General features: G+C 44.2%; 1 protein-coding gene across 3 annotated transcripts in view; it reads left to right on the top strand.

Annotated features, from left to right (window-relative positions):
* The window catches only part of LOC135388521 (E3 ubiquitin-protein ligase UBR5-like), a 272,129-nt gene that overhangs the window by 194,913 nt on the left and 58,131 nt on the right, over positions 1 to 19,085 (top strand). For 2 of the 3 annotated variants that reach the window (XM_064618109.1, XM_064618107.1), the window contains 4 exons: positions 2,644 to 2,894; positions 3,987 to 4,305; positions 9,116 to 9,315; positions 13,170 to 13,312. In XM_064618109.1, coding sequence (XP_064474179.1) covers positions 2,644 to 2,894; positions 3,987 to 4,305; positions 9,116 to 9,315; positions 13,170 to 13,312 — 913 coding nt within the window. The remainder of the gene's footprint in view (positions 1 to 2,643; positions 2,895 to 3,986; positions 4,306 to 9,115; positions 9,316 to 13,169; positions 13,313 to 19,085) is intronic. The other variant, XM_064618108.1, reaches the window with a different exon arrangement.

Here is a 19,085-nt window from a genome sequence, read left to right as displayed (position 1 = left end):
ACATACAGGAAACAAATTCTGTGTGTGAAATTTTATGCTGTGCGTGACATGTAACATGTCAGAATGCACATGTCGGAACACACACCATCTGCGTGAGCCTTAAGGGGGGAGCCTCATTCTCGCTGATTCATAGCTAAAATTCTTGTCTAAATTAGTTAGTCAACTGATGCTCAGTTGTTTTTGTAGGAGCACAGAAAACAACACACACATCAAGAACCACTGAAAGTGTTTTCACAACATAGACACTTGAATGTTGTTCTCTCTTTTCCCTTTGTAATCTGGCCGCCCTCGGTGGCTCAGGCGGTAGCGTGTGTGCCTGCTGATCCCAAGATCACGGGTTCAAACCTGACCGAGGACGGTGGTAACTTGGTGGAAGGGTATAAGTTGCTCTGACATGCCGTCTTCCACGAGGGACGTTAAGTGTGGTGTCCGGACAAAAAACACAGTTCAACTGAAGGTGCTATCGGAATAGTGGGTGCCCGAAATACAGGTATCCGGAATATTTCGTTTCGATTAAATTCACTCCACCGTTTGTCGGAAACGTTAGAAAATGAATTTAATCGGATTTTGCGCGCTCCCGGCTGAACTCGGGCAACAGTGTGTGGGCCGACGTCACTGGAGTCAGTTACGAAGGCAGGTTCTCTGTCACAAAATGTGGTCTTCTGACTCACAATCTGCTGCCGAACAGTCGCTAGAAGCACCTGCATTCATGCCTAGTAGTAGTAGCCTAGTGGTAGTATCGGATTCAAACCAGCCTGTCGACGCCATCAGCTGAGTGATTGGGAATCTCACCGGCAATGCCAGTTATGTCACCGGAAGAGGCGAAGCAAGGAAGGGCCGTGTCAACCGGAAGTAGGCAGCTGGTTTCGAATTCGATGTTTCTGACGTTTTATGAAAAAAGACGAACAAATTTTTGTGAAACTTGGTGTTTCCTTCTTGAAAGGCATCTCCAAGCACATTAGCTGTAGAAATTCGGATTCCTCGCGGACACCACCCTTAAAGAACCCTCAGGTGGGCAAAATTAATCCACAGACCACTGTGGCGTCGCTCACGACTGCAGTTGTCTCGTGACGTGAAGCCCCGAATTATTATTATTATTACTTCATAACTAGGGCCAGAAGTTTTCGGGTTTTACTCTTTTTCAGATTCGGGGAGTAAAAATCGGGGAAATACGTTTATACCCTAAATTCCTGCAAATATCGGGTGAAATTCTTTGCACTGAGCTAGTGCATTGTGGTGCAGGGAGAAATCGGGTCTTATATTAGAATGAAAAGGTTTTGGGAAATACTTTTTTCTCAATTCGGGGTGTAAAAATCAGGTGCTATATATTGGATGGCCAAATTCATGCAAATTCAGGTGACTGACAGCAGGATGTGTTTTCCAGTCCAAAAGCTTTATTTTATACCGGTACAGTGGCAGGATTCCTATGCTATTAATATGTAGTGCGCAACCAGAAAAGGAATTCTTTCTTAAATGCATCACTTCAATGCCTCTAATACAACAGCAAAACCTTACAACACAGCTATGACATGGTAACACATGTACTCTCTCAAAATGTTTTAAAAATTCAAAGGAATGAAGGTACAATTGTTAATATGATGTCATCTGTAGTTACCATCCTTTGTTAACATACAGCATCATTGCCATCCTCAATGTCTCTGCTCCCATTGACGAACGGTCGGGCCTCTGAACGTAACGCAGCTGGCTGAAGGTGCGCTCAACGTCACAACTCCCATTGGGGGTACACAGTAAGCTCAGAGCTGCTGACCTCAGATTAGGGTACTTTGTGTTCTTTACCCAGTATTCCATGATGCCCAGGCCATCATTTGTTGGGATGTCTTCTTTTAAGTACTGACTCGAAGTCTTCTCGAAGTCCGCTTTCAATTTACCATGCCGTGCCGACGCCACGTGCTTTCTGATGCGATCATAAGGCTTTTTTGCTGGATCTGGCGAAATCTCCAGGCAGCAGTACTTGCAGACCAACGTGAATTCTGCAGGTGTTTCACCGAAGTGCTGAAAAGCGTCCAGGCGCGCCGCCTTCTTAACCTCAAGATCTGAGTACTCCCTCGCCCAGTCGTGGGCTGTCTTCTTTGGTCTGCCCGTCAGGACAGCAGGCTTTGATCCCAAGCATAAGCGTCACACAAAGGTGCACGTTGCGAAACTGAACGAAGTTCGTGTGATAAGTGTGACCGAAAGCGTCTGACACGAACGCATGACGCATCCACAACCAGGGAGAATGCAGAAAGCCCACCGCTTGGTGCGCACGCGCAAATCAGATGTTGGATTGGATTCACTCGTCGCTCCGCTCGACACGGATTGAGACTGGCCGGTTAGCTTGCGCCCTCCTCTATGTTCTACGTTTGGCCAGTTTCTCGGGTTTTACTGACATCGCCGGGGCGCAAATATCGGGTTTAACCCGAAGTCTGATAATTGCATTCGGGGGTACAAACGGGGAGAAATAGGGTTAAACCCGAAAACTTCTGGCCCTATTCATAACCTTGTGTGGAAACATTATGAACATGATGGTGTGCTCCAGCATCTTTCATAGAAGATGGAGCAGCAGGTCGGGTAATCTCATGTTTTAACAATGAGAGGCTTGATTCCCAGACTCTCAGCTCCAACTATTTGCTCTTCTTTTGCTAGGCTCAGAGACTGTATCTGCCCGCAGAGATTTCCTGTCCTACGCTTTGTCCTTAATGCGTGCCCACAGTAATGAGCACTTTGACTCCCTTCCTGTCATGGATGTGGCTGCCTTGAAGCATGTGGCCTACGTGTTTGATGCCCTCATCTACTTTATGCGTTCTGGAGCTTCATCCGAAAACTCTGAGGTACCTCAAGCTGAGAGAGGTGGTGGACCCGAAGGCTTCCTTTTGCTCGACTCCTGGTATGCAGAGGTAGGAATCCTTCATCTACACTGTTACGGCATTAGTACTTTCCCTTTACTGTGCATAGACGATAAACAAGCATTAAAACTTCTGACAGAGTATATGATTCACAGCTATATTCTCATGTGGAATGTGGAGTAAACAAAAAGGTTTGGCAATGAAATGAGCACAGGTGAATGCACCCATACATGCTCTCTTGTGCGGCTGACACGTACATGTTGTGTGTCATTATTTTCAGTGAAAGGATGGTTAGGTAGCAAGTGTGCTGGTGATAAGTACTGATGATAGCAAAGGATGAGATAAGGAGGTGTGTATATCTCTCCTTGTCCCTTGTCCTGGGGTTTTGCTATGATGGATCATTATTCTAGAGCACCATATGCTCACCTGCAGATCGTAAGCATACGGTTACCTTCCGTGAACTGTGCGTGCTGAAAGGTATGAGCGATCACGGGCATAATTGTAGAAAGAACAAAAGTAGAGGTGTGCGAATATTGAAATTTTCGAATATGGAATCGAATTTGGTATGTGTATCAGGTCATAGATTGAAGGCTTCTAAGAGTAACAATTAAGCCCTGGTAAACTGACATCGTCACTGTTCTGTGCTGCTTATCCTTAGAAAAATGCCCTAGGGCATGCACTTGAAAAGGGGCTATTAAGGAATATGCATCTGTGTATTGGCTTATGGACACCCGGCGCCGAGATTCGCGAAAAAATTTGATTTTTTGGTTTCAGTACCATGTTGTGGTAACATGTACGGTCAAATTATTTTTGCAATGAAAAATATGTGTGTTCTCGTGAGGCAAACTGAAAACTGTAAAAACTTGGACTTCGAAAACCCTTCATGAACACTGAAAACCTGCGTTTGCATTCTAAGTGCTGGTGAAGCACACACACACATGATAAGTTTCATGAGGAACAGTCTCATCAGGAAGCTGTCGGCATGCCATAAGGTTGTGCTGCGCATCCCAGTATAGTACGGGTTATGGGACCTGCGGGATACGGAAAGTTGTGTAGAAAAGGGTTGCGACCTACCCTTACCAAGTATTGCTTGTTTAGTACCAAAATCTTTTTTTCCCCAAAATCTGCAATTATGTTTTGCAGGATTATGCTGAAAATGATGATCCAGAAGAGGACTCAGCCGTTGGTTCCGCAGTACAGACATCTACAAACGGTCCGTCTGGTGAATCAGAAGGATATTGCTGTGGTGATGAAGAGGGCCTCGCAAGTGGGTCTCTGAGGGGTGGTCGACGACATCCCTTCTTCCAACGTTCAGACTCCACCCTTTGCCTTGGGTGTCCTCCGCCAGACCCCTTTGCAACACCCTTGTCAGAGGCTTTGCCCCTTGCTGATCGACCCCAACTACTCACACCATCAGCGACAAGGCAGGACCTTTTTGGTGCTGTCCGTTCAACACAACAAAGTAAATGTCTTGCACTCTTAACCATTTCTAGAGTCAAACTCCGTAACAGCAAAATTCAGGAGACTGCCAAAAGAGAAAAAGTTGTAAAGGTAACTTGATTGAACAGGATTTGCAGCAAATTCATGCTGTACAAGCTTCTTTAAATGTGCACCTGAGAGGCCCAACAGTATTATAGAAGTAGTCTAACCAAAGAACACAGTAGTATGCCATGGCTCCTGTTGTAGTCATATTATGAATTTATGATGTAGATTTCATTACCTGCAATGCTATGCTACAACTTTGCCAGTAAGCAACTAATAATATGCTACAATAAGGTCTGCTGCATGCTTGAGTGTGTCTGAGTGCAGAAGTTGTTCTTGCTGTAGTCCTCCAACAGCATTGTGCCACTTGAGCATGCATACCATTCTTCCCACTGGTCCCTGAAACCCTTGAATGCCATTTTCAAGATCTGGAAAACCTGCTTTCTTTTTTTTTTTTTTACAGTCCTTGAAAACCCTTGATTATGCATCTTTTTCTTGTTCTCGTGGAGCTGTTTGTGCAAATAATGCTTTTCCAGAGTCGGAATGGTGGCTTCGAAACCACAGGAGTTAGCACTCTTTGCAATAGGAATCAGCAGTAAGAAATGAATGGCATCCTTTATTCTATTAATAAATTTTTCTTTCTGTACTATGATCTTTAAACTTCAGTAGTTGTCAGTCACATCTGTGGGCTGATATTGTGCAGTCCCCATGTGTTCTCATGTGATACCTGTAGCTTATTTTTGTAAAGTATTGAAGCCCTGATCATAAACTGTTTTACATCCCAGACAAGAGGATGTCTGAACCTCAAAGGTCCTTGAAAAACCCTTGAATTTTTGTTCCAAAATTCAGTGGGAACCGTTGTGTTTTTATGTTTTATATATTTTTTCAAGATCACGTTACAAATTAAATCTGCTACGTCAGCCATAAAACGGTAAAATCAGGTGCAGTCAAGTCTGTTTATTATGATCTTCAATACGGTCAAACTCCTTTAAAACAATGACTTCTGTAGTGGAAAAGTCGTTATAGCATTCCTTTTTTTTGCCAGGCTCCAATAGGGCTAATGTGCATCTCAACATTTATAACAAATTCCTTTATAATGAATATACTGGCCTAGCAAAGTGATTTTCCGGACAGATCCACTAATTTTGTTACCCATACAGTGAAGTCTTGCAACAGAATGGAAATGGTGAATGCCATGTAACACTGCCCATGGAGAAGCCTGCACAGTTTCATGCCTCAGGTCGTTATGAAAAAGAAAAAAATGGGGAACAGTGCCAATTGTTGAGTTCCTGAAGATTTTAAGTAAAGAAAGTTATGATTGCCATCGAAGAGCTCTACTTAGTTTATTATTATAATGCGTAATTGGGTGAAGTTGTATACGTGCTGCTCTCATTTGCTGGGCAGCAGCTTTCGTACATGCGTTTTGTTTCTGCTATAGATGCATTATTCTCATAATAAATTTTACAACAATTCATTTGCCATTAACACGAAAGAAGTGAAATACAGTACCTAATTTTAAGTAATGTTAATGCTGTATTCTAGAGGTGTGCGAATAATGGTTTTCAGGACCAAGTCAAATACGAATCTCATAGTGCCACTGTCGAATCGAATTGAATTGAATCAAATTCAGATATTTTTGAATAATTCACGAAAATAATTTCTTATTTTGCCTGTATCAACAAGTCCACAAATGTAGTGCCACAGCAGCCTAATGGTGCTTCCTAAATTTGAATCTTAATGCATTAAGAACTGGTTAGGCATAGGCTTTATTACTTCAGGTTTTCATGCAGGAACACCAACTGTTCAGCATGTTCAGGCAACAAAGATTGCCTGTCTTTTTACATGGCACTTGAGTTGCAGGAATGGCCAAGCATAGCTGTGCTACGATAACTATTGCGGGAAACCTTGCTTTTCCGTGAGACTGCCACCAGAGTAGTGGATTTTCTGAGTGTGGCGAGACAGGGCAACGAAGGTATTCCTCCACTTCCAGTGTTGGCAGCCTTTGGGTCATTGGAGGGGAAACACCTGAGGAGATCCCAATTCTCCAAAGACACTCCACACAGCAGATGATGTAGAGGGCACTGCTGCTCCAAGAGTTTCCGAGCCCACTGCTTCTCTGTCTGAGTTATAGCAGACATTCTTGAATCGTGGGTCTGTCAGTGTTGCAAGTGCAAAAGTGTCATTCATTTTTACGTCTATAAACCTTGTTTTCATGCTATGAAGGAGGTTTGACGCAAATCATGCTGTGCCACCTTCTTGGGCCTTTTTGATAGCAGTGAGGGCATGCAGTGAACCGGAGGAATGACAAGTGAGAGAGTAGGACTGCTATCAGTGCAGGCTTCTCTAGTTGCCTCATCGATGCACTTTAGCACATCAGTCACTGACTACATTTGGCACCATTAATTGCTGCTGAAGTTGTCAGTGTTGTCATTTTGTTGTCTTTGGATTAGTTCCAGCAGTGCACATCCCATGTTTGTTTGTATTTTCCGCAAATGCGATCGTGCTTGGGAGCTGCGCTTGTAGTATCCAACCACTGACCTTGCTCATGCGTGAATTTGATTAAATCCAGATGTTCCCCCCTTTAGCATCTTCAATGTAGAGCTGCATTGCTTCATGTAGAGCTGCATGTAGAGCTGCATTGCAATCAGAGTATCGTTAAAAACGAACTTTCGAGAAGTTGCCGCTCGGGTTTGCGTAAACGACGTAGAACGCTGCTGAACATGTGCGTTTGTTGTGAGCACGAAACCATTTTATCTTGCACTAAATTGACACAGCTGTGTGTCAGCTGTGTTTTTGCCCACACATTCTAGTGTGTGGGCAAAGCAAGGGATCCCGGTCCACGACTTACTGCGATGAAGTTTCGTGCATTATCTGTGAGCACAAAAACTAGCAGGTCTTCTGGAAGGTTCATTCTGCACAGACGCTTTGCAGAAAAACGTGTAATTTACCAGCGGCGTGTCCGTGGGGTGTGGCATGCCAAAGTGTAGTTGCGGGCAGTGAAATTTGTGTCCAACATGTGGCACATTACGGACACAGAACTGTCACTTCTGCACAAAGTTCAACTATCAGTTGTAATGAAATAGCACTCCGTGCCGCCTGTGAAACAGCTGCGTAGCTCGGACTTGACCCGTTGCATTCCTTCTCTGTACGAGTCTAGGACAACAGCGCGTGAAAATGTAGTCCTGCTCGGAACGACATATTCCGGTGCAGCAGTCCCAGTTTTGTCCAGAAACCCACGTTCTTCAACAGCGGAGTACGAATTAAGGCCTTTGGCAATGAACAGTGCAATTTTCTTGCTCAGCAGTTTCGCACGGGCATCAATGGCCTTCAGTTTCGGTTTTGGTTTCATGTGGGAGCTCAGAGACTTCTGCTTTGTCCCAGTCTTTTTTGGGTTTTATTTCATCCACAAATGCGAGTTTCGCTTCATACAACTTGTAGGCAGCAGGATGCCATTCCAGATGATTGAGCAGAGACGTAGTGGTTCCTTTCAGTGTTTCTAAAGTTGCCTTGTAGGCCGTGCTTTTCACCTCACCTGACGATGTTTGTTCGAAGAAATCCCACAAAATACTCCGCCGTTTTTGATGAGCAGTCTCTGTACTGCTGCTGTCAATTTCATCCGTGTCACATTCCATTGTCCCTGACTAGCGCCGATACAACATGTGAAGCGCATATGCGGCCAGTGTCCGTTTCAGTCTCGAGGAGAACTTTTTCTTTCCGTAAGCAGACTAGGAGGCGCTGACAAACCACATGACAGTGAAGACCCTCGCACTTGCAAAGATGTGTGAAGTCGTAAAAGCCGTTTAAGAAATTGAGAAATCAAAATGACAGATTGCTTCGGAGTTTGGGATACCGAAAAGCATGCTATCAACAATTCTGTAAAAAAAGTCTAAGATCTTGTTGAGCGCCAGCATTGAATCATGGTCATGGCCAAGAAATAGAAAATGGCTTTGAATGGGAAAGAACCCAAAGTTGGAAGAAGCTCCTGTACATTGGATAGGAGTTGCACGCAGCAAGAACATCCCAATTGGCGGCCCTGTCACCAAAAAAAGGCAACGATGCTCGCCTTAAGGCTTGGAATCGGCGATTTCAAGTGCAGCGAAGGCTGGTTGGCAGGATTTAAGGCACGACATGGATTGACAGTTCGAACAGTTTCTGGAGAGACCAAGTCAGTTTATGTGAATGTAGTTGAAGACTGGGTGGCCACAACCAGCACTGATTTGCATTAAATGTATTTTGTGATCAATTGAAGCTTGAAAATAAAGTTTACACTGTAAGGCAATTAATTAATCTTACTGGCCAGTGCAACATTTTTTTGGTCAATTTTCAACAAAACTTGAGGCAGATTCGATAAGACAAAGCTCCCCCTAAGTCAAACTAAGGAAGTGGATAGTGGGTGTTTGAGTTGTCAAGAGTTCACTGTATAACATTTTAAAATTAGGAAGCATCCTTGCTTCAAACTGTTTCTGGCAATATCCATAACACAATGTTCTAACATGAAAAAGGGTTAAAACTTGGGCTGGTTGGTAACTCATAGTTGAAAAGATAGTCTTTAGTGCAGGGAAAGATGGTTGACTACTTGAATGACTATATTAATGACTAATACTAATTAATGACTAATAATTGAAAGACTAAATTCTTCGGTTGGCAGTTCAGTGCTGCGTCCTGGTCTTTTTTTGTGTATCATCCTCGTCTTTCCCTGCACTGAGGGTTTTGTCTTTTTAACAATGTTCTAGCATTCACCTCTCTATGTTTATGCCCACCGAGATTCATTTTAAGCACTCCTTCTGTAGGTGTCTCAACAGATGGAGGATGGAGTTCTTCTGTTCCTCCTCATCTTGGTCTTTCCTTGAATGGGGCCCAGCAGCCTCAAGTAGCTCTTACTCCCCTGGGCAAGGCAGCTGTGCTCCCTCGCAATGCACCGCAACAGGAGTGCTCTGCACCAGCAAAGTCTAGCGTTATTGTCTTGGCAGGATCTCATCGAGCTCAAGCTGTGAGTAGCTTCTTTGTATGTTGTGTACAGTTGAGCACGTTTACAATCATATTGACAGGAACACGAAATCAGATAGTTACTTATCAGTAGGGCTGTGCGAATAGTGATTTTTGGGTTCGAATCGAATACGAATCGAATAGTAAAAGCTTCGAATAGTAGCGAATCGAATAATGTCGAATAACACACAAAAATGTGTGCTTATTGCTGAATAGTAAGCAAAAGTTTGCATTGAAACCTGGCTCAGTTGTAGTTTGTGAAACAGACTGCGAACTATATGCACATATTTCATTGATGAATACGTTTGTGCTAGAATTGTCCTGAAAATTGTAATTCCAGACATAAAGTAGCTGGCTGTGGGATTAAATCCTTCTTTCTATGGTGTCATAGCTGATCCAGCCAAAGCTCAAAATACAGTGAACTTTCGTTAAGTCAAACACTGCTTAAGTAGAAATTTAGGCTTAAGGCGAACACCCCACGATGTCCCATGTACCTGCAGTATATCCGTAATGTAAAAAGTACCTTCTTAAGTCGAAATCGCATAACTCGAAATATCGGCTATCCCGAATGTTTATTTCATCCCAAGGAACATCTTTCATACTCATAACTCGAAATTTCTGCAAAACCCGTCAAAAACACGAATACAGCCACCATATTAACTGAAGGGGACAAGTGGATCGACTCGTTGCCAACGCAATCCTATCCAAAGCCGGTGTCAAACCAGGTCACGTGACGGCCGCCCAGCCGCGCTGAGGGAGACGCGAGACGCGGAAAGTTGGAGATCAGGAACGCGCGTTTTCTGTGCGTGCTGGTGTTGTTTTGGGCAGCATGTCACTTTCTACGTTAAAGCAACGGAAGCTGAAGACCCTCACACTTGCAAAGAAGTGTGTGGTCATAAAAGCCGTTGAAGCAGGTGAGAAATCAAAAGGACAGATTGCTTCGGAATTTGGGATACCGAAGAGCACGCTATCGACAATTCTGTCGAAAAAGTCGAAGATTTTGTTGAGCGCCAGCAGTGGATCATGCCCAAGAACTAGAAAAAGGCTTCGAATGGGAAAGAACCCAAAGTTGGAAGAAGCTCTTGTACATTGGATAGGAGTTGCACGCAGCAAGAACATCCCAATTGGCGGCCCGGTTATCAAAGAAAAGGCAACGGTGCTCGCCTTAAGGCTTGGAATCAGCGATTTCAAATGCAGTGAAGGCTGGCTGGCAGGATTTAAGGCAAGACATGGATTGACAGTTCGAACAGTTTCTGGAGAGGCCAAGTCAGTTGATATGAATGTGGTTGAAGACTGGGTGGCCACAGGGCTACAGCACTTGCTTCGAAAGTTCAAGCCAGATGATATATTTAATGCAGATGAAACTGGGTTGTTCTATAAAATGCTGCCTAGTAAGACCATTGCCTTCAAAGATGATCCGTGCAAGGGAGGAAAGCTGAGCAAGGAAAGACTCACGGTCCTAGTGGGGTCGAACATGACTGGTACCGAAAAGCTTCGGCTTCTAATTGTAGGGAAATCCGCCAACCCTAGATGCTTCCGTGGGATACGTTCCCTTCCTGCTGATTACGAGGCCAACAAGAATGCGTGGGTCACAAAGCTAATCTTCGAAAAGTGGCTAAGGAAACTTGATCGTGTGTACTCAGCGAAGGGCAGAAAGATTGCATTGATTGTTGACAATTGCTCCAGTCATTTTGCTGTGGAAGAACTTAGGTCTGTCACGCTATGCTTTTTCCCCCCCAACACAACTTGCTTGTCACAACCAATGGACCAAGGAGTTATAAAAAACCTGAAGTACCATTACCGAAATAGGCTACTTTCGAGGATACTGGTGTCAATGGATGCTGGAAAAAGCTACCAAATTGATGTCCTAGGAGCTATACACATGCTAACAGCTTCTTGGGCAGCTGTTGAACCTCAAACCATCAGCAACTGCTTTAAGAAAGCAGGTTTCCTTGAAGCAGACGTGGTACATGAAGATGAATCAACTTCAGAACCAGAGCTTAGTGACCAGTTTCGTGCCAAGGGACTCCTGGACATGGACTTCAGTCATTATGTAACCTCAGATGATCATTTGGATGTGTGTGCTGAGGAATCCCTTGATGACCTATTTGACGAAGTTTGTTTTGCTCAGGATGAAGAGCAGATGCCTGAGCCACTAGAGTATGAAAGAAAAAAACCCTCAGTGCAGGAAGTTTGTTCTGCCCTTGATGTTCTGCAAAACTATGTGGAGTTAGAGGATGAAAGTGGGGAAATTTTGCAGTCCCTACAAAGGGTTCAGGGCTTTGTAAGCAGAGTTATGTACACAAAGCAAAAGAAAATCCCAGATTACTTCCAGAGCTGTGAAGGCATTGCCACATCCAGCACTGATTGGCATTAAATGTATTTTGTGATCAACGGAATGGTGAAAATAAAGTTCACGCTATAAGGCAATTGATTAATCAATCTTACTGGCCAGTGCAACAGTTTTGAGAGCAGTTTGCAACAAAACTTAAGGCAGGTTTGATAAGTCAAAACTCCCCTTAAGTCAAACTAAGATAGTGGATAGTGGGTGTTTGAGTTATCGAGAGTTCGCTGTAATTAAACTCACTTAAATATCCGTGCCAACATTTGCTAAAATATTTTTCAAAAGTGGCAATTTTCAGTGAACCCTCAAATCGCACTTTTAAACCATGCCTGCAACCCCGTGGCACTGGCAGAAGTGTAAACTAGGCTTCGCCTGATGCTCGGAGACATGAGGCGAAGCCAATTTGCAGGATATCGTCAAGTCTGCACACGCAAAACTGTAAAGTAAGCTTCACCTAACCCTCAGAAGCATGAGGTGAAGCCACCTTGCAGGGTATATTTGAGGCGCAGAATTGTAAAGTAGGCTTCGCCAAATGCTGAGAGGCATGAGTTGAAGCCAGCTTGCGGAATTTCGAATATATTCGATTACTCGATGAAATGTTATTCGGTTCGAATATGAATAGCGCGGTACCGTTATTCGGTACGAATATCGAGTATTTCGAATATTCGCACACCCCTACTTATCAGGGTGCCTACCAACCTGGAAAACCGGGAATTGTCAGGAAATTTTCGTGTGACTAGAAAAGTCAGGTGATTGTCGGGGAATTTGTCAAAAATAAGCTGAAGTCTGGGAAAATCACAGTCAAGTGCTGTGGCGATGTGCAGCGAATCGTGAGTGCCGATCAGTGGTTGAGCGGCCATGCTGCAGCAGCATTGTCACAATTATAGCAGTTCGCCAATACAACAAGCTCAGAGGCAGAAAAGTAGGGAAGCCTCATTAATACGCAATATATGGTCTGTTTTATGAGGGATCTCTTCTGAGGGAGCCAGTTCAGGATGGCTGTACAGGCCCGTGGCCAAAAAAAAAAAACAATGCCCAGTGCCCAGCAACTTACTAACAACTTAAATAGTTCTGAAAAGAAAGGAGTCAGGAGCCAAAGTAAGCAGAGCTGCCGATGAATTGCCGAATGTAACAGAATTCGGATGCTCATTTTTCCTACTTCGACGCGGAAACGAAAACGAAAGAACTTCTCACACAAACACTTGTAGCAGCGTCACATTAAGCGAAGTAGTACTTTAGTAGTAATGCAGATTTGGATTAGTACTTTTCCACTCAATGCAGGCTTGAATTGTCATAGACCTTTTAATTTGATGCTGATGTTTTCCACCCGATTTTTACCCCCCCCCCCCCCGAATTTTGCAAAAAAATATTGCCCGGAAATCTCAGACCCTACAGTTATTTCATCCTGCGTTGCACATTCCTAGTGTTTTCTTTATGGATATGTGTCATTTGTTTCCCTGCAATTATCAATAGTGCCGTTTTGTTAACATTTTGTTTCCATGTCCTTTCTTTAGCAGGTTCCTGAGAACCAGGGCTATTCAGGTGCCCCAAGTCCAGCTGCAGAAGTTACGGTAACATCAACAATTACAGCACCACAAAGGGTGGAGAGCAACTATGCATCTTCTCATGGGGGATCTTCTGCTGCACCCCCTGTGAGGTAATTATAGGCTTTAGTTGGGCGTGTCACTTGGAATGAAAGGTGGCGTCTGCTCGCCTGTGGAAGTTTGCACACTTTTCACAGCCTCAGGGACAGCGGCTGCTTTGTCATTGAGCAGAAAGCGATAAGAGACTTCTGTGTTTTCTCGCCATTCACGACAAATGCTAGTCAACTGAAAACACACGTCTCTAACACGTGAAGTTGGCCTTTTACAGTCGAGCTCGTTTATAATGATATTGACGGGAATGCAAAATCCAATCGTTAAAAACGAGCTTTCGAGAAATTGCCGCTTGGGTTCGCGTAAACGAAGTAGAACGTTGCTGAACGTGTGCGTTTGTTGTGAGCATGAAAGCGTTTTATCTTGCACTAAATTGACACAGCTGTGTGTCAAAAGCTTTTCATAACATAACCACCGATATAACGTGGGGCACCGCACCTTTTGAGATCGACGACCTCGTTGATTGCTCGTCATCCAATGCTGTAGTCATCACCGTTCTCACAATCTGGACTGCATTGTCCATCAGCACGCGGCTCCGCCACGGGTAATCTATCGACGCGTGTTTGGGTGGCGACACGCAACTGTCTGCCAACACAGCAATGATGTGCGTACAGTGCCATATTTATTCTTAGTGGGGGAACAAAGTTTGTCGTACATGTTGGGTACTGAAATCCGTATTTGATCACTGCACCTATCTTCGCACAAGATGCTGCGCTCTAAGCTGGCTCAAACAACTTCTGCGCATGAACTAAACAAACAGATCACTTTCTTCAAGTTTGGATCCTTATAACAAGTTTTTTTAAAGCACTTCCTGCACTGCACAGCACAACACTAGGCGAGGTCCACGAAATTCACTGAACACCACACACTCGCTTATACCTACGGCAGCAAAGAGACCATGGGGACCCACCATGTTTGCTTGCTGTGTCTAAGCTGGAGTCTAAAGATGAGAATTCTTTCGTCTCTCTCTCTCTCTCTCTCTCTCTCTCTCGCGCGCGCACGCGGCCATATGTAAGGCCCTTCGTTTTCCGCGATTCCATGTTTCCACGAAATTTCGTGGAATTCGGAATTAAACGCAGAATCCTTCGTTTGGCACAGAGTTTCACGGAATCATTTATTTTTAAGGGTGTGTGGATATTAGAGTTCTCAAATTCGAATCTAATATCAGTCACTTGAAGTATCCGATTCGCGAATCGAAATACCCAATATTCAGGTTTCCGGATAATTTGACTATTCGCCGAATACGAACGACACCTCCCGAAAGTGGGCTTCACCTGACGCTTTCCTGCATGAGGTGAAGCCGCCCCTACAAAATTGAAACCTGCTTTACGAAATTGTTTATGCTGTAGGACAAAACAGACAGATTGTAGTTTAGCTTAGGATAACATTAGCCCAAGTTTATTGTGTATACTTCACCTGAGGAAGGGGCGGCGTACCTCCCGTATGCAGTTTAGCGGTAGCAGTGGGGGATTTTGATTTGATATCTGGGAGTTTGCCTTCAAGAAGTTAAGACTTTTAAATAATGGCTACAGCCCAAGAACAAAAAGTAGTGTACTAAAAATGCAACTTCCCCAGGGCACGTATTGTAAACTCCTTCCTATAAAGTTCCTATGAACTCTGTAGATGCTGAAAGATCTTTCAGCAGGTATAAATTGATTTCAGGCGACAGACTGCATCAGATGAGAACACAAGGTATCATGTATGTAATGCTGAGCCACAGCGGTGCTTTGAATCTGTAATTTTATAACATTTTTTCTTCCCACATTATCCAAGAAAATAAAGTGTCTTCCATTTCATGCAGCTGTTGACTGCTCGCCACCGAAAATCGCGGAATTTACAAGTCAGTGCCGCGGAATTTTGAATTTGCCACAGCAGAAAACAGAGGGCCTTAGCCATATGGTTACGACGTGACTGGCATAAAGTTGCGACCAACACAACTTTGGGCGCAGATGACGCGTTCCACTTGACTGCTCCATTGTCATGACGACCAAGACGAAAAACGACACAAGAGTGACGTTAACAACGCGCCCTTTGATATCAAGCTTGTAATCATCGACAAACATCATTGCGGAAGGAAGGTGACATCCATCGACCAGAAGTACAGCCTTTCCCAGTCGGCAGTTCCAACGATTCTGAAGGCTAGCGAGAAACCAAAGTTGCTGGTGATGGGACAAGTGCGAAACGCAAGAGAATCCAGAAAGACGTGCGGCGTGGCATTGAATGCATGTTCAACACCAAGGGGAAGACGAAGTTCCTAATTTCAAAGTAACACCACTGATTGTAGTACAGTTTCTCTACACAGCATGGTACAAGGTGTGTAAGATGCCTATCGGGAACTGGTTCCTGAAAGCAGGTTTGGTTCTGCCAGTGCCCGGTGGAGACGATGATGCGCCTGATCTCAAATGAGTGATAGAGGAAGACAATGGGTTTATTGACAGTGAAACCTGATGCAGTAGAAATAGGCAGCGAACTCAAGCTCAGTGGGTGACGAGACATCTTTGGGGGACTACGTGAGAATAAACAGCGATGTGTTACCAAAGCGGCGGCCAATGATGCCATTGTTCGCGAGTTTCTAACAGGCGAAATTGCTTATAACTAGAGCCTGATGTTTTCGCGAAATATTTTTTTCTAAATTGGGGTGGTAAAAGTTGGGTAAATAAACTTGTGCTCTAAATTCATGCAAATTTGGGTGAAAAAACTTCCAGTACGCTAAATTCGGGCTGAAATTGGGCTCAGTTACTCAAACTAACTGTACTGGTGTGGTACAAACGGTGATGTAACTACATTTGCTGACAAACAAGTTAGTGTGCATTCTTAGAGACGTCTCAGTGAGGGCAATTTGCCAGGTAAAAATTGGGTTTCACCCTAAAGAGGCAACCTTCAATTCGGGGAAGAATCGAATTAAGCCCTAAAACTTTAGGCTCTACTTATAACGAGACATCTGATGAAGGTGTGGACATTGTGCCATTCATTACATGTTCTACTACATCTTACACAATCGATGTTCTGGAGGACTTCATTATGGAATGCGGCCTCTCCGCACAGTAGATTGGCGCACTTGAGCGTTATGCTATGTAGCCCAGCAACTACCGGAAGTAGTCAAAACTAACTGGCTGTAAATCGAATATAGTTTCTTCCAGCCTCTTTTGTAGTCTCTCTCTTTCGCATTGCGCCTGGAGAATAGGGACCGTGCAGTAAAGTTTCGGAGCAGAGAAAGCAGACTCTGAGGTTGGCAAAGGCGCCAAGTGGTCGCATAGCCTGTGGAGACGAACGCTGATGGAATACTAAGGCCCCTGGTTTTCTGCTGCGGCAAATTCAAAATTCCGTGGCACAGCCTTGTAAATTCCGCGATTTTCCGCGGCAAGGAGTCGATGGCTGCTTGAAGCGGGAAACACTATTTTCTTGGATAATGGGGGTACAAAAAATATTTTATAAAATTCAGCATTACATGATATCTTGTGTTCTCATCTGACAGTGAATGCCGTTGTCGGCTACAGTCATTTTATACCTGCTTAAAAATATTTCGGCATCTGCAAAGTTTATAGGAATTGACAATTACTTGATCGGAATAGACGCTAAATTCGGAGCGAGCACCCCAATTCCGTTCCAAAAACCCAATTACCGTATTTACTAGCATAATTTGCGCACTTTTTCTCCCTAAAAAAGTCAGAAAATTTACGGGTGCGCAAATTGTGCGGGAACATTCATTACGATATTCAAACGACGCTAAATTTCAAAATTTTAGTATGCGGGTTATATAGGCTCTCGGTAGAGGCGATAACGACGTTATCACTGCATTGCGCAAGCGTGAAAGAAACACCCAAATACCACGCAACCGCCGACAGTCGGGACGCAAATTGGCGGTCCACTACCGCTCATATACCGGTAAAATACGTCGAGACGTTGCTGGAAGACGCCTTGACTACCGAAAGCACGCTATGTTCGCAAACTTTATCATGTTGTGCTGTAAGGTTTGTCCAGCGTTTCTTTCCACGTTTCGTAGTTGGAGTGACAGTATCGTCCATCGCGTCAGTGGACTATCACTCGAAAGTGCGCGCAAATCAAACAAAAGCACTGCAGTATAACTTTGGTAGCACTGACGGCGTTGCGAAAAGCAATTGCCACGGTCGCCGAGACGTGCGTGCCAGATATCCGCGCACGAAAACGTGGGTGCGCAAATTGCACGATTTTTTTGTTTTCTTGTCATTCTTAGTGCTAAACTAAAAAATATGGGATGCGCAAATTATGCATTGGCACAAAATAAACGATTAAATATGTTGAAGGGTCTGTGTACCTTGGAGCTGTTGGGAGCGTGCACAGCACAAGCTCTTATCTGACGCGATTTCGCGGGAGCGTGCAATACTTCTGCGACGCTGCACGTCCTAGTGGTGCTACTATGTAGTAGCTGTCCACATCACGCCAAATTTCGAGCAAAATAAGGGATTCCATGAAATTGTGTGCCAAACGGAAGATTTCGCGATGGATTCCGGATTTCGTGAAATTTCGCGGAATCGCGGAAAACCCGGGGCCTTATGGATACCGTATTTACGCGATTCTAACGCGCCCCCGATTGTAACGTGCAGGTGAATTTAGCAAGTAAAATCACCAAAGAAGGTTAGATGCCAAATCTACCGCGCGGGTATGAAACAGGAGGCCAAACACGTGTTTATGACTAGAACGAAGTACTCTATGACTAGAAACATACAACACACTCTTCATTCGACTTCACTGTCCAAAAGTTCCTTGTCACTATCAACCACAGTGGGACCACAACCAACTATGACCACAGATAATCGTCCTTGCTGCCGTCCATGGAGTTCAAAATTCAGCACTTCTTGAATGAATGGACCACCATCGACAGTGGGAGAGGTTTCCAGGCCCCATGCACCCAGTCGATAAGTTCAACAAGTGTTGCCCTCTTCAGATGTCCCGCCGAAAGATGTTTTCCTTCTGTTCTCTCCAGTCGCACACACGTTTCCGGGACGCCAAAGACGCGCAATGCCGCTCGGTTTCCATCTTGCTCTGCTGATAGAACCACCTTCCGCTTAAACGGCGCTTGATAATGCCGTCCTTTCTGCATTGCGCAAACAAGTCATAAACCGGCAATACCACACGCAAATATCCGTCACACATGACGGGGCGTCTGTAAAAAACACATGGAGTGGGCCACGTGACTCGCGATGTCAGAGCTGATGCGATCGGCCGCCTCATAATGAGTTACCATGTTTTTCTCACAGCACACCTCCGATTGTAACGTGCATGCAATTTTGAGCACCAATTGTGAAAAAAAAGTGTGCGTGAATTAAACAAAATGATTTATTATTATAATGCAAATTATAAAACTAATTAATAGCATAGAATCATGCAAATACGGTATGTAACGGCCATGCTTTGATTGGAAAAATCGTCCACGTTTTCTTTCTTTCCCTTATCTGTTTTTGCCTGAATAATGGCAACAAAGTTGGTAGTGATGAAAAGGCCAGGAATACTATATCCAAAATGCCAATCACAGTAGTCTCAAAAACATCAAAGTGCGGCTGTCTCCTACACATTTGACTGCTTCCCAGGTTAGTGGTACCCGTTAGTGGTATTAGTAAAACCCGCGGATAACGATATCCCTCGTAAAACGATGGTTTATGATTTTACCGTCAAAATATATATATTGTTTCTATGAGGAAACAACCCACGTACAGTCACGGAGACCACTGTTCCGAGTACTCGTATGTTGGACACTGTGTCGTGCGCGTAACCTTGTGATGATTTTTGCGCGACGTC

Source organism: Ornithodoros turicata, chromosome 3, assembly GCF_037126465.1.
Source record: "Ornithodoros turicata isolate Travis chromosome 3, ASM3712646v1, whole genome shotgun sequence".
NCBI classification, from domain to species: Eukaryota; Metazoa; Arthropoda; class Arachnida; order Ixodida; family Argasidae; genus Ornithodoros; species Ornithodoros turicata.
Note: the sequence above shows the minus strand (reverse complement) of the source record. Positions and strands in the feature narration are given on the sequence as shown.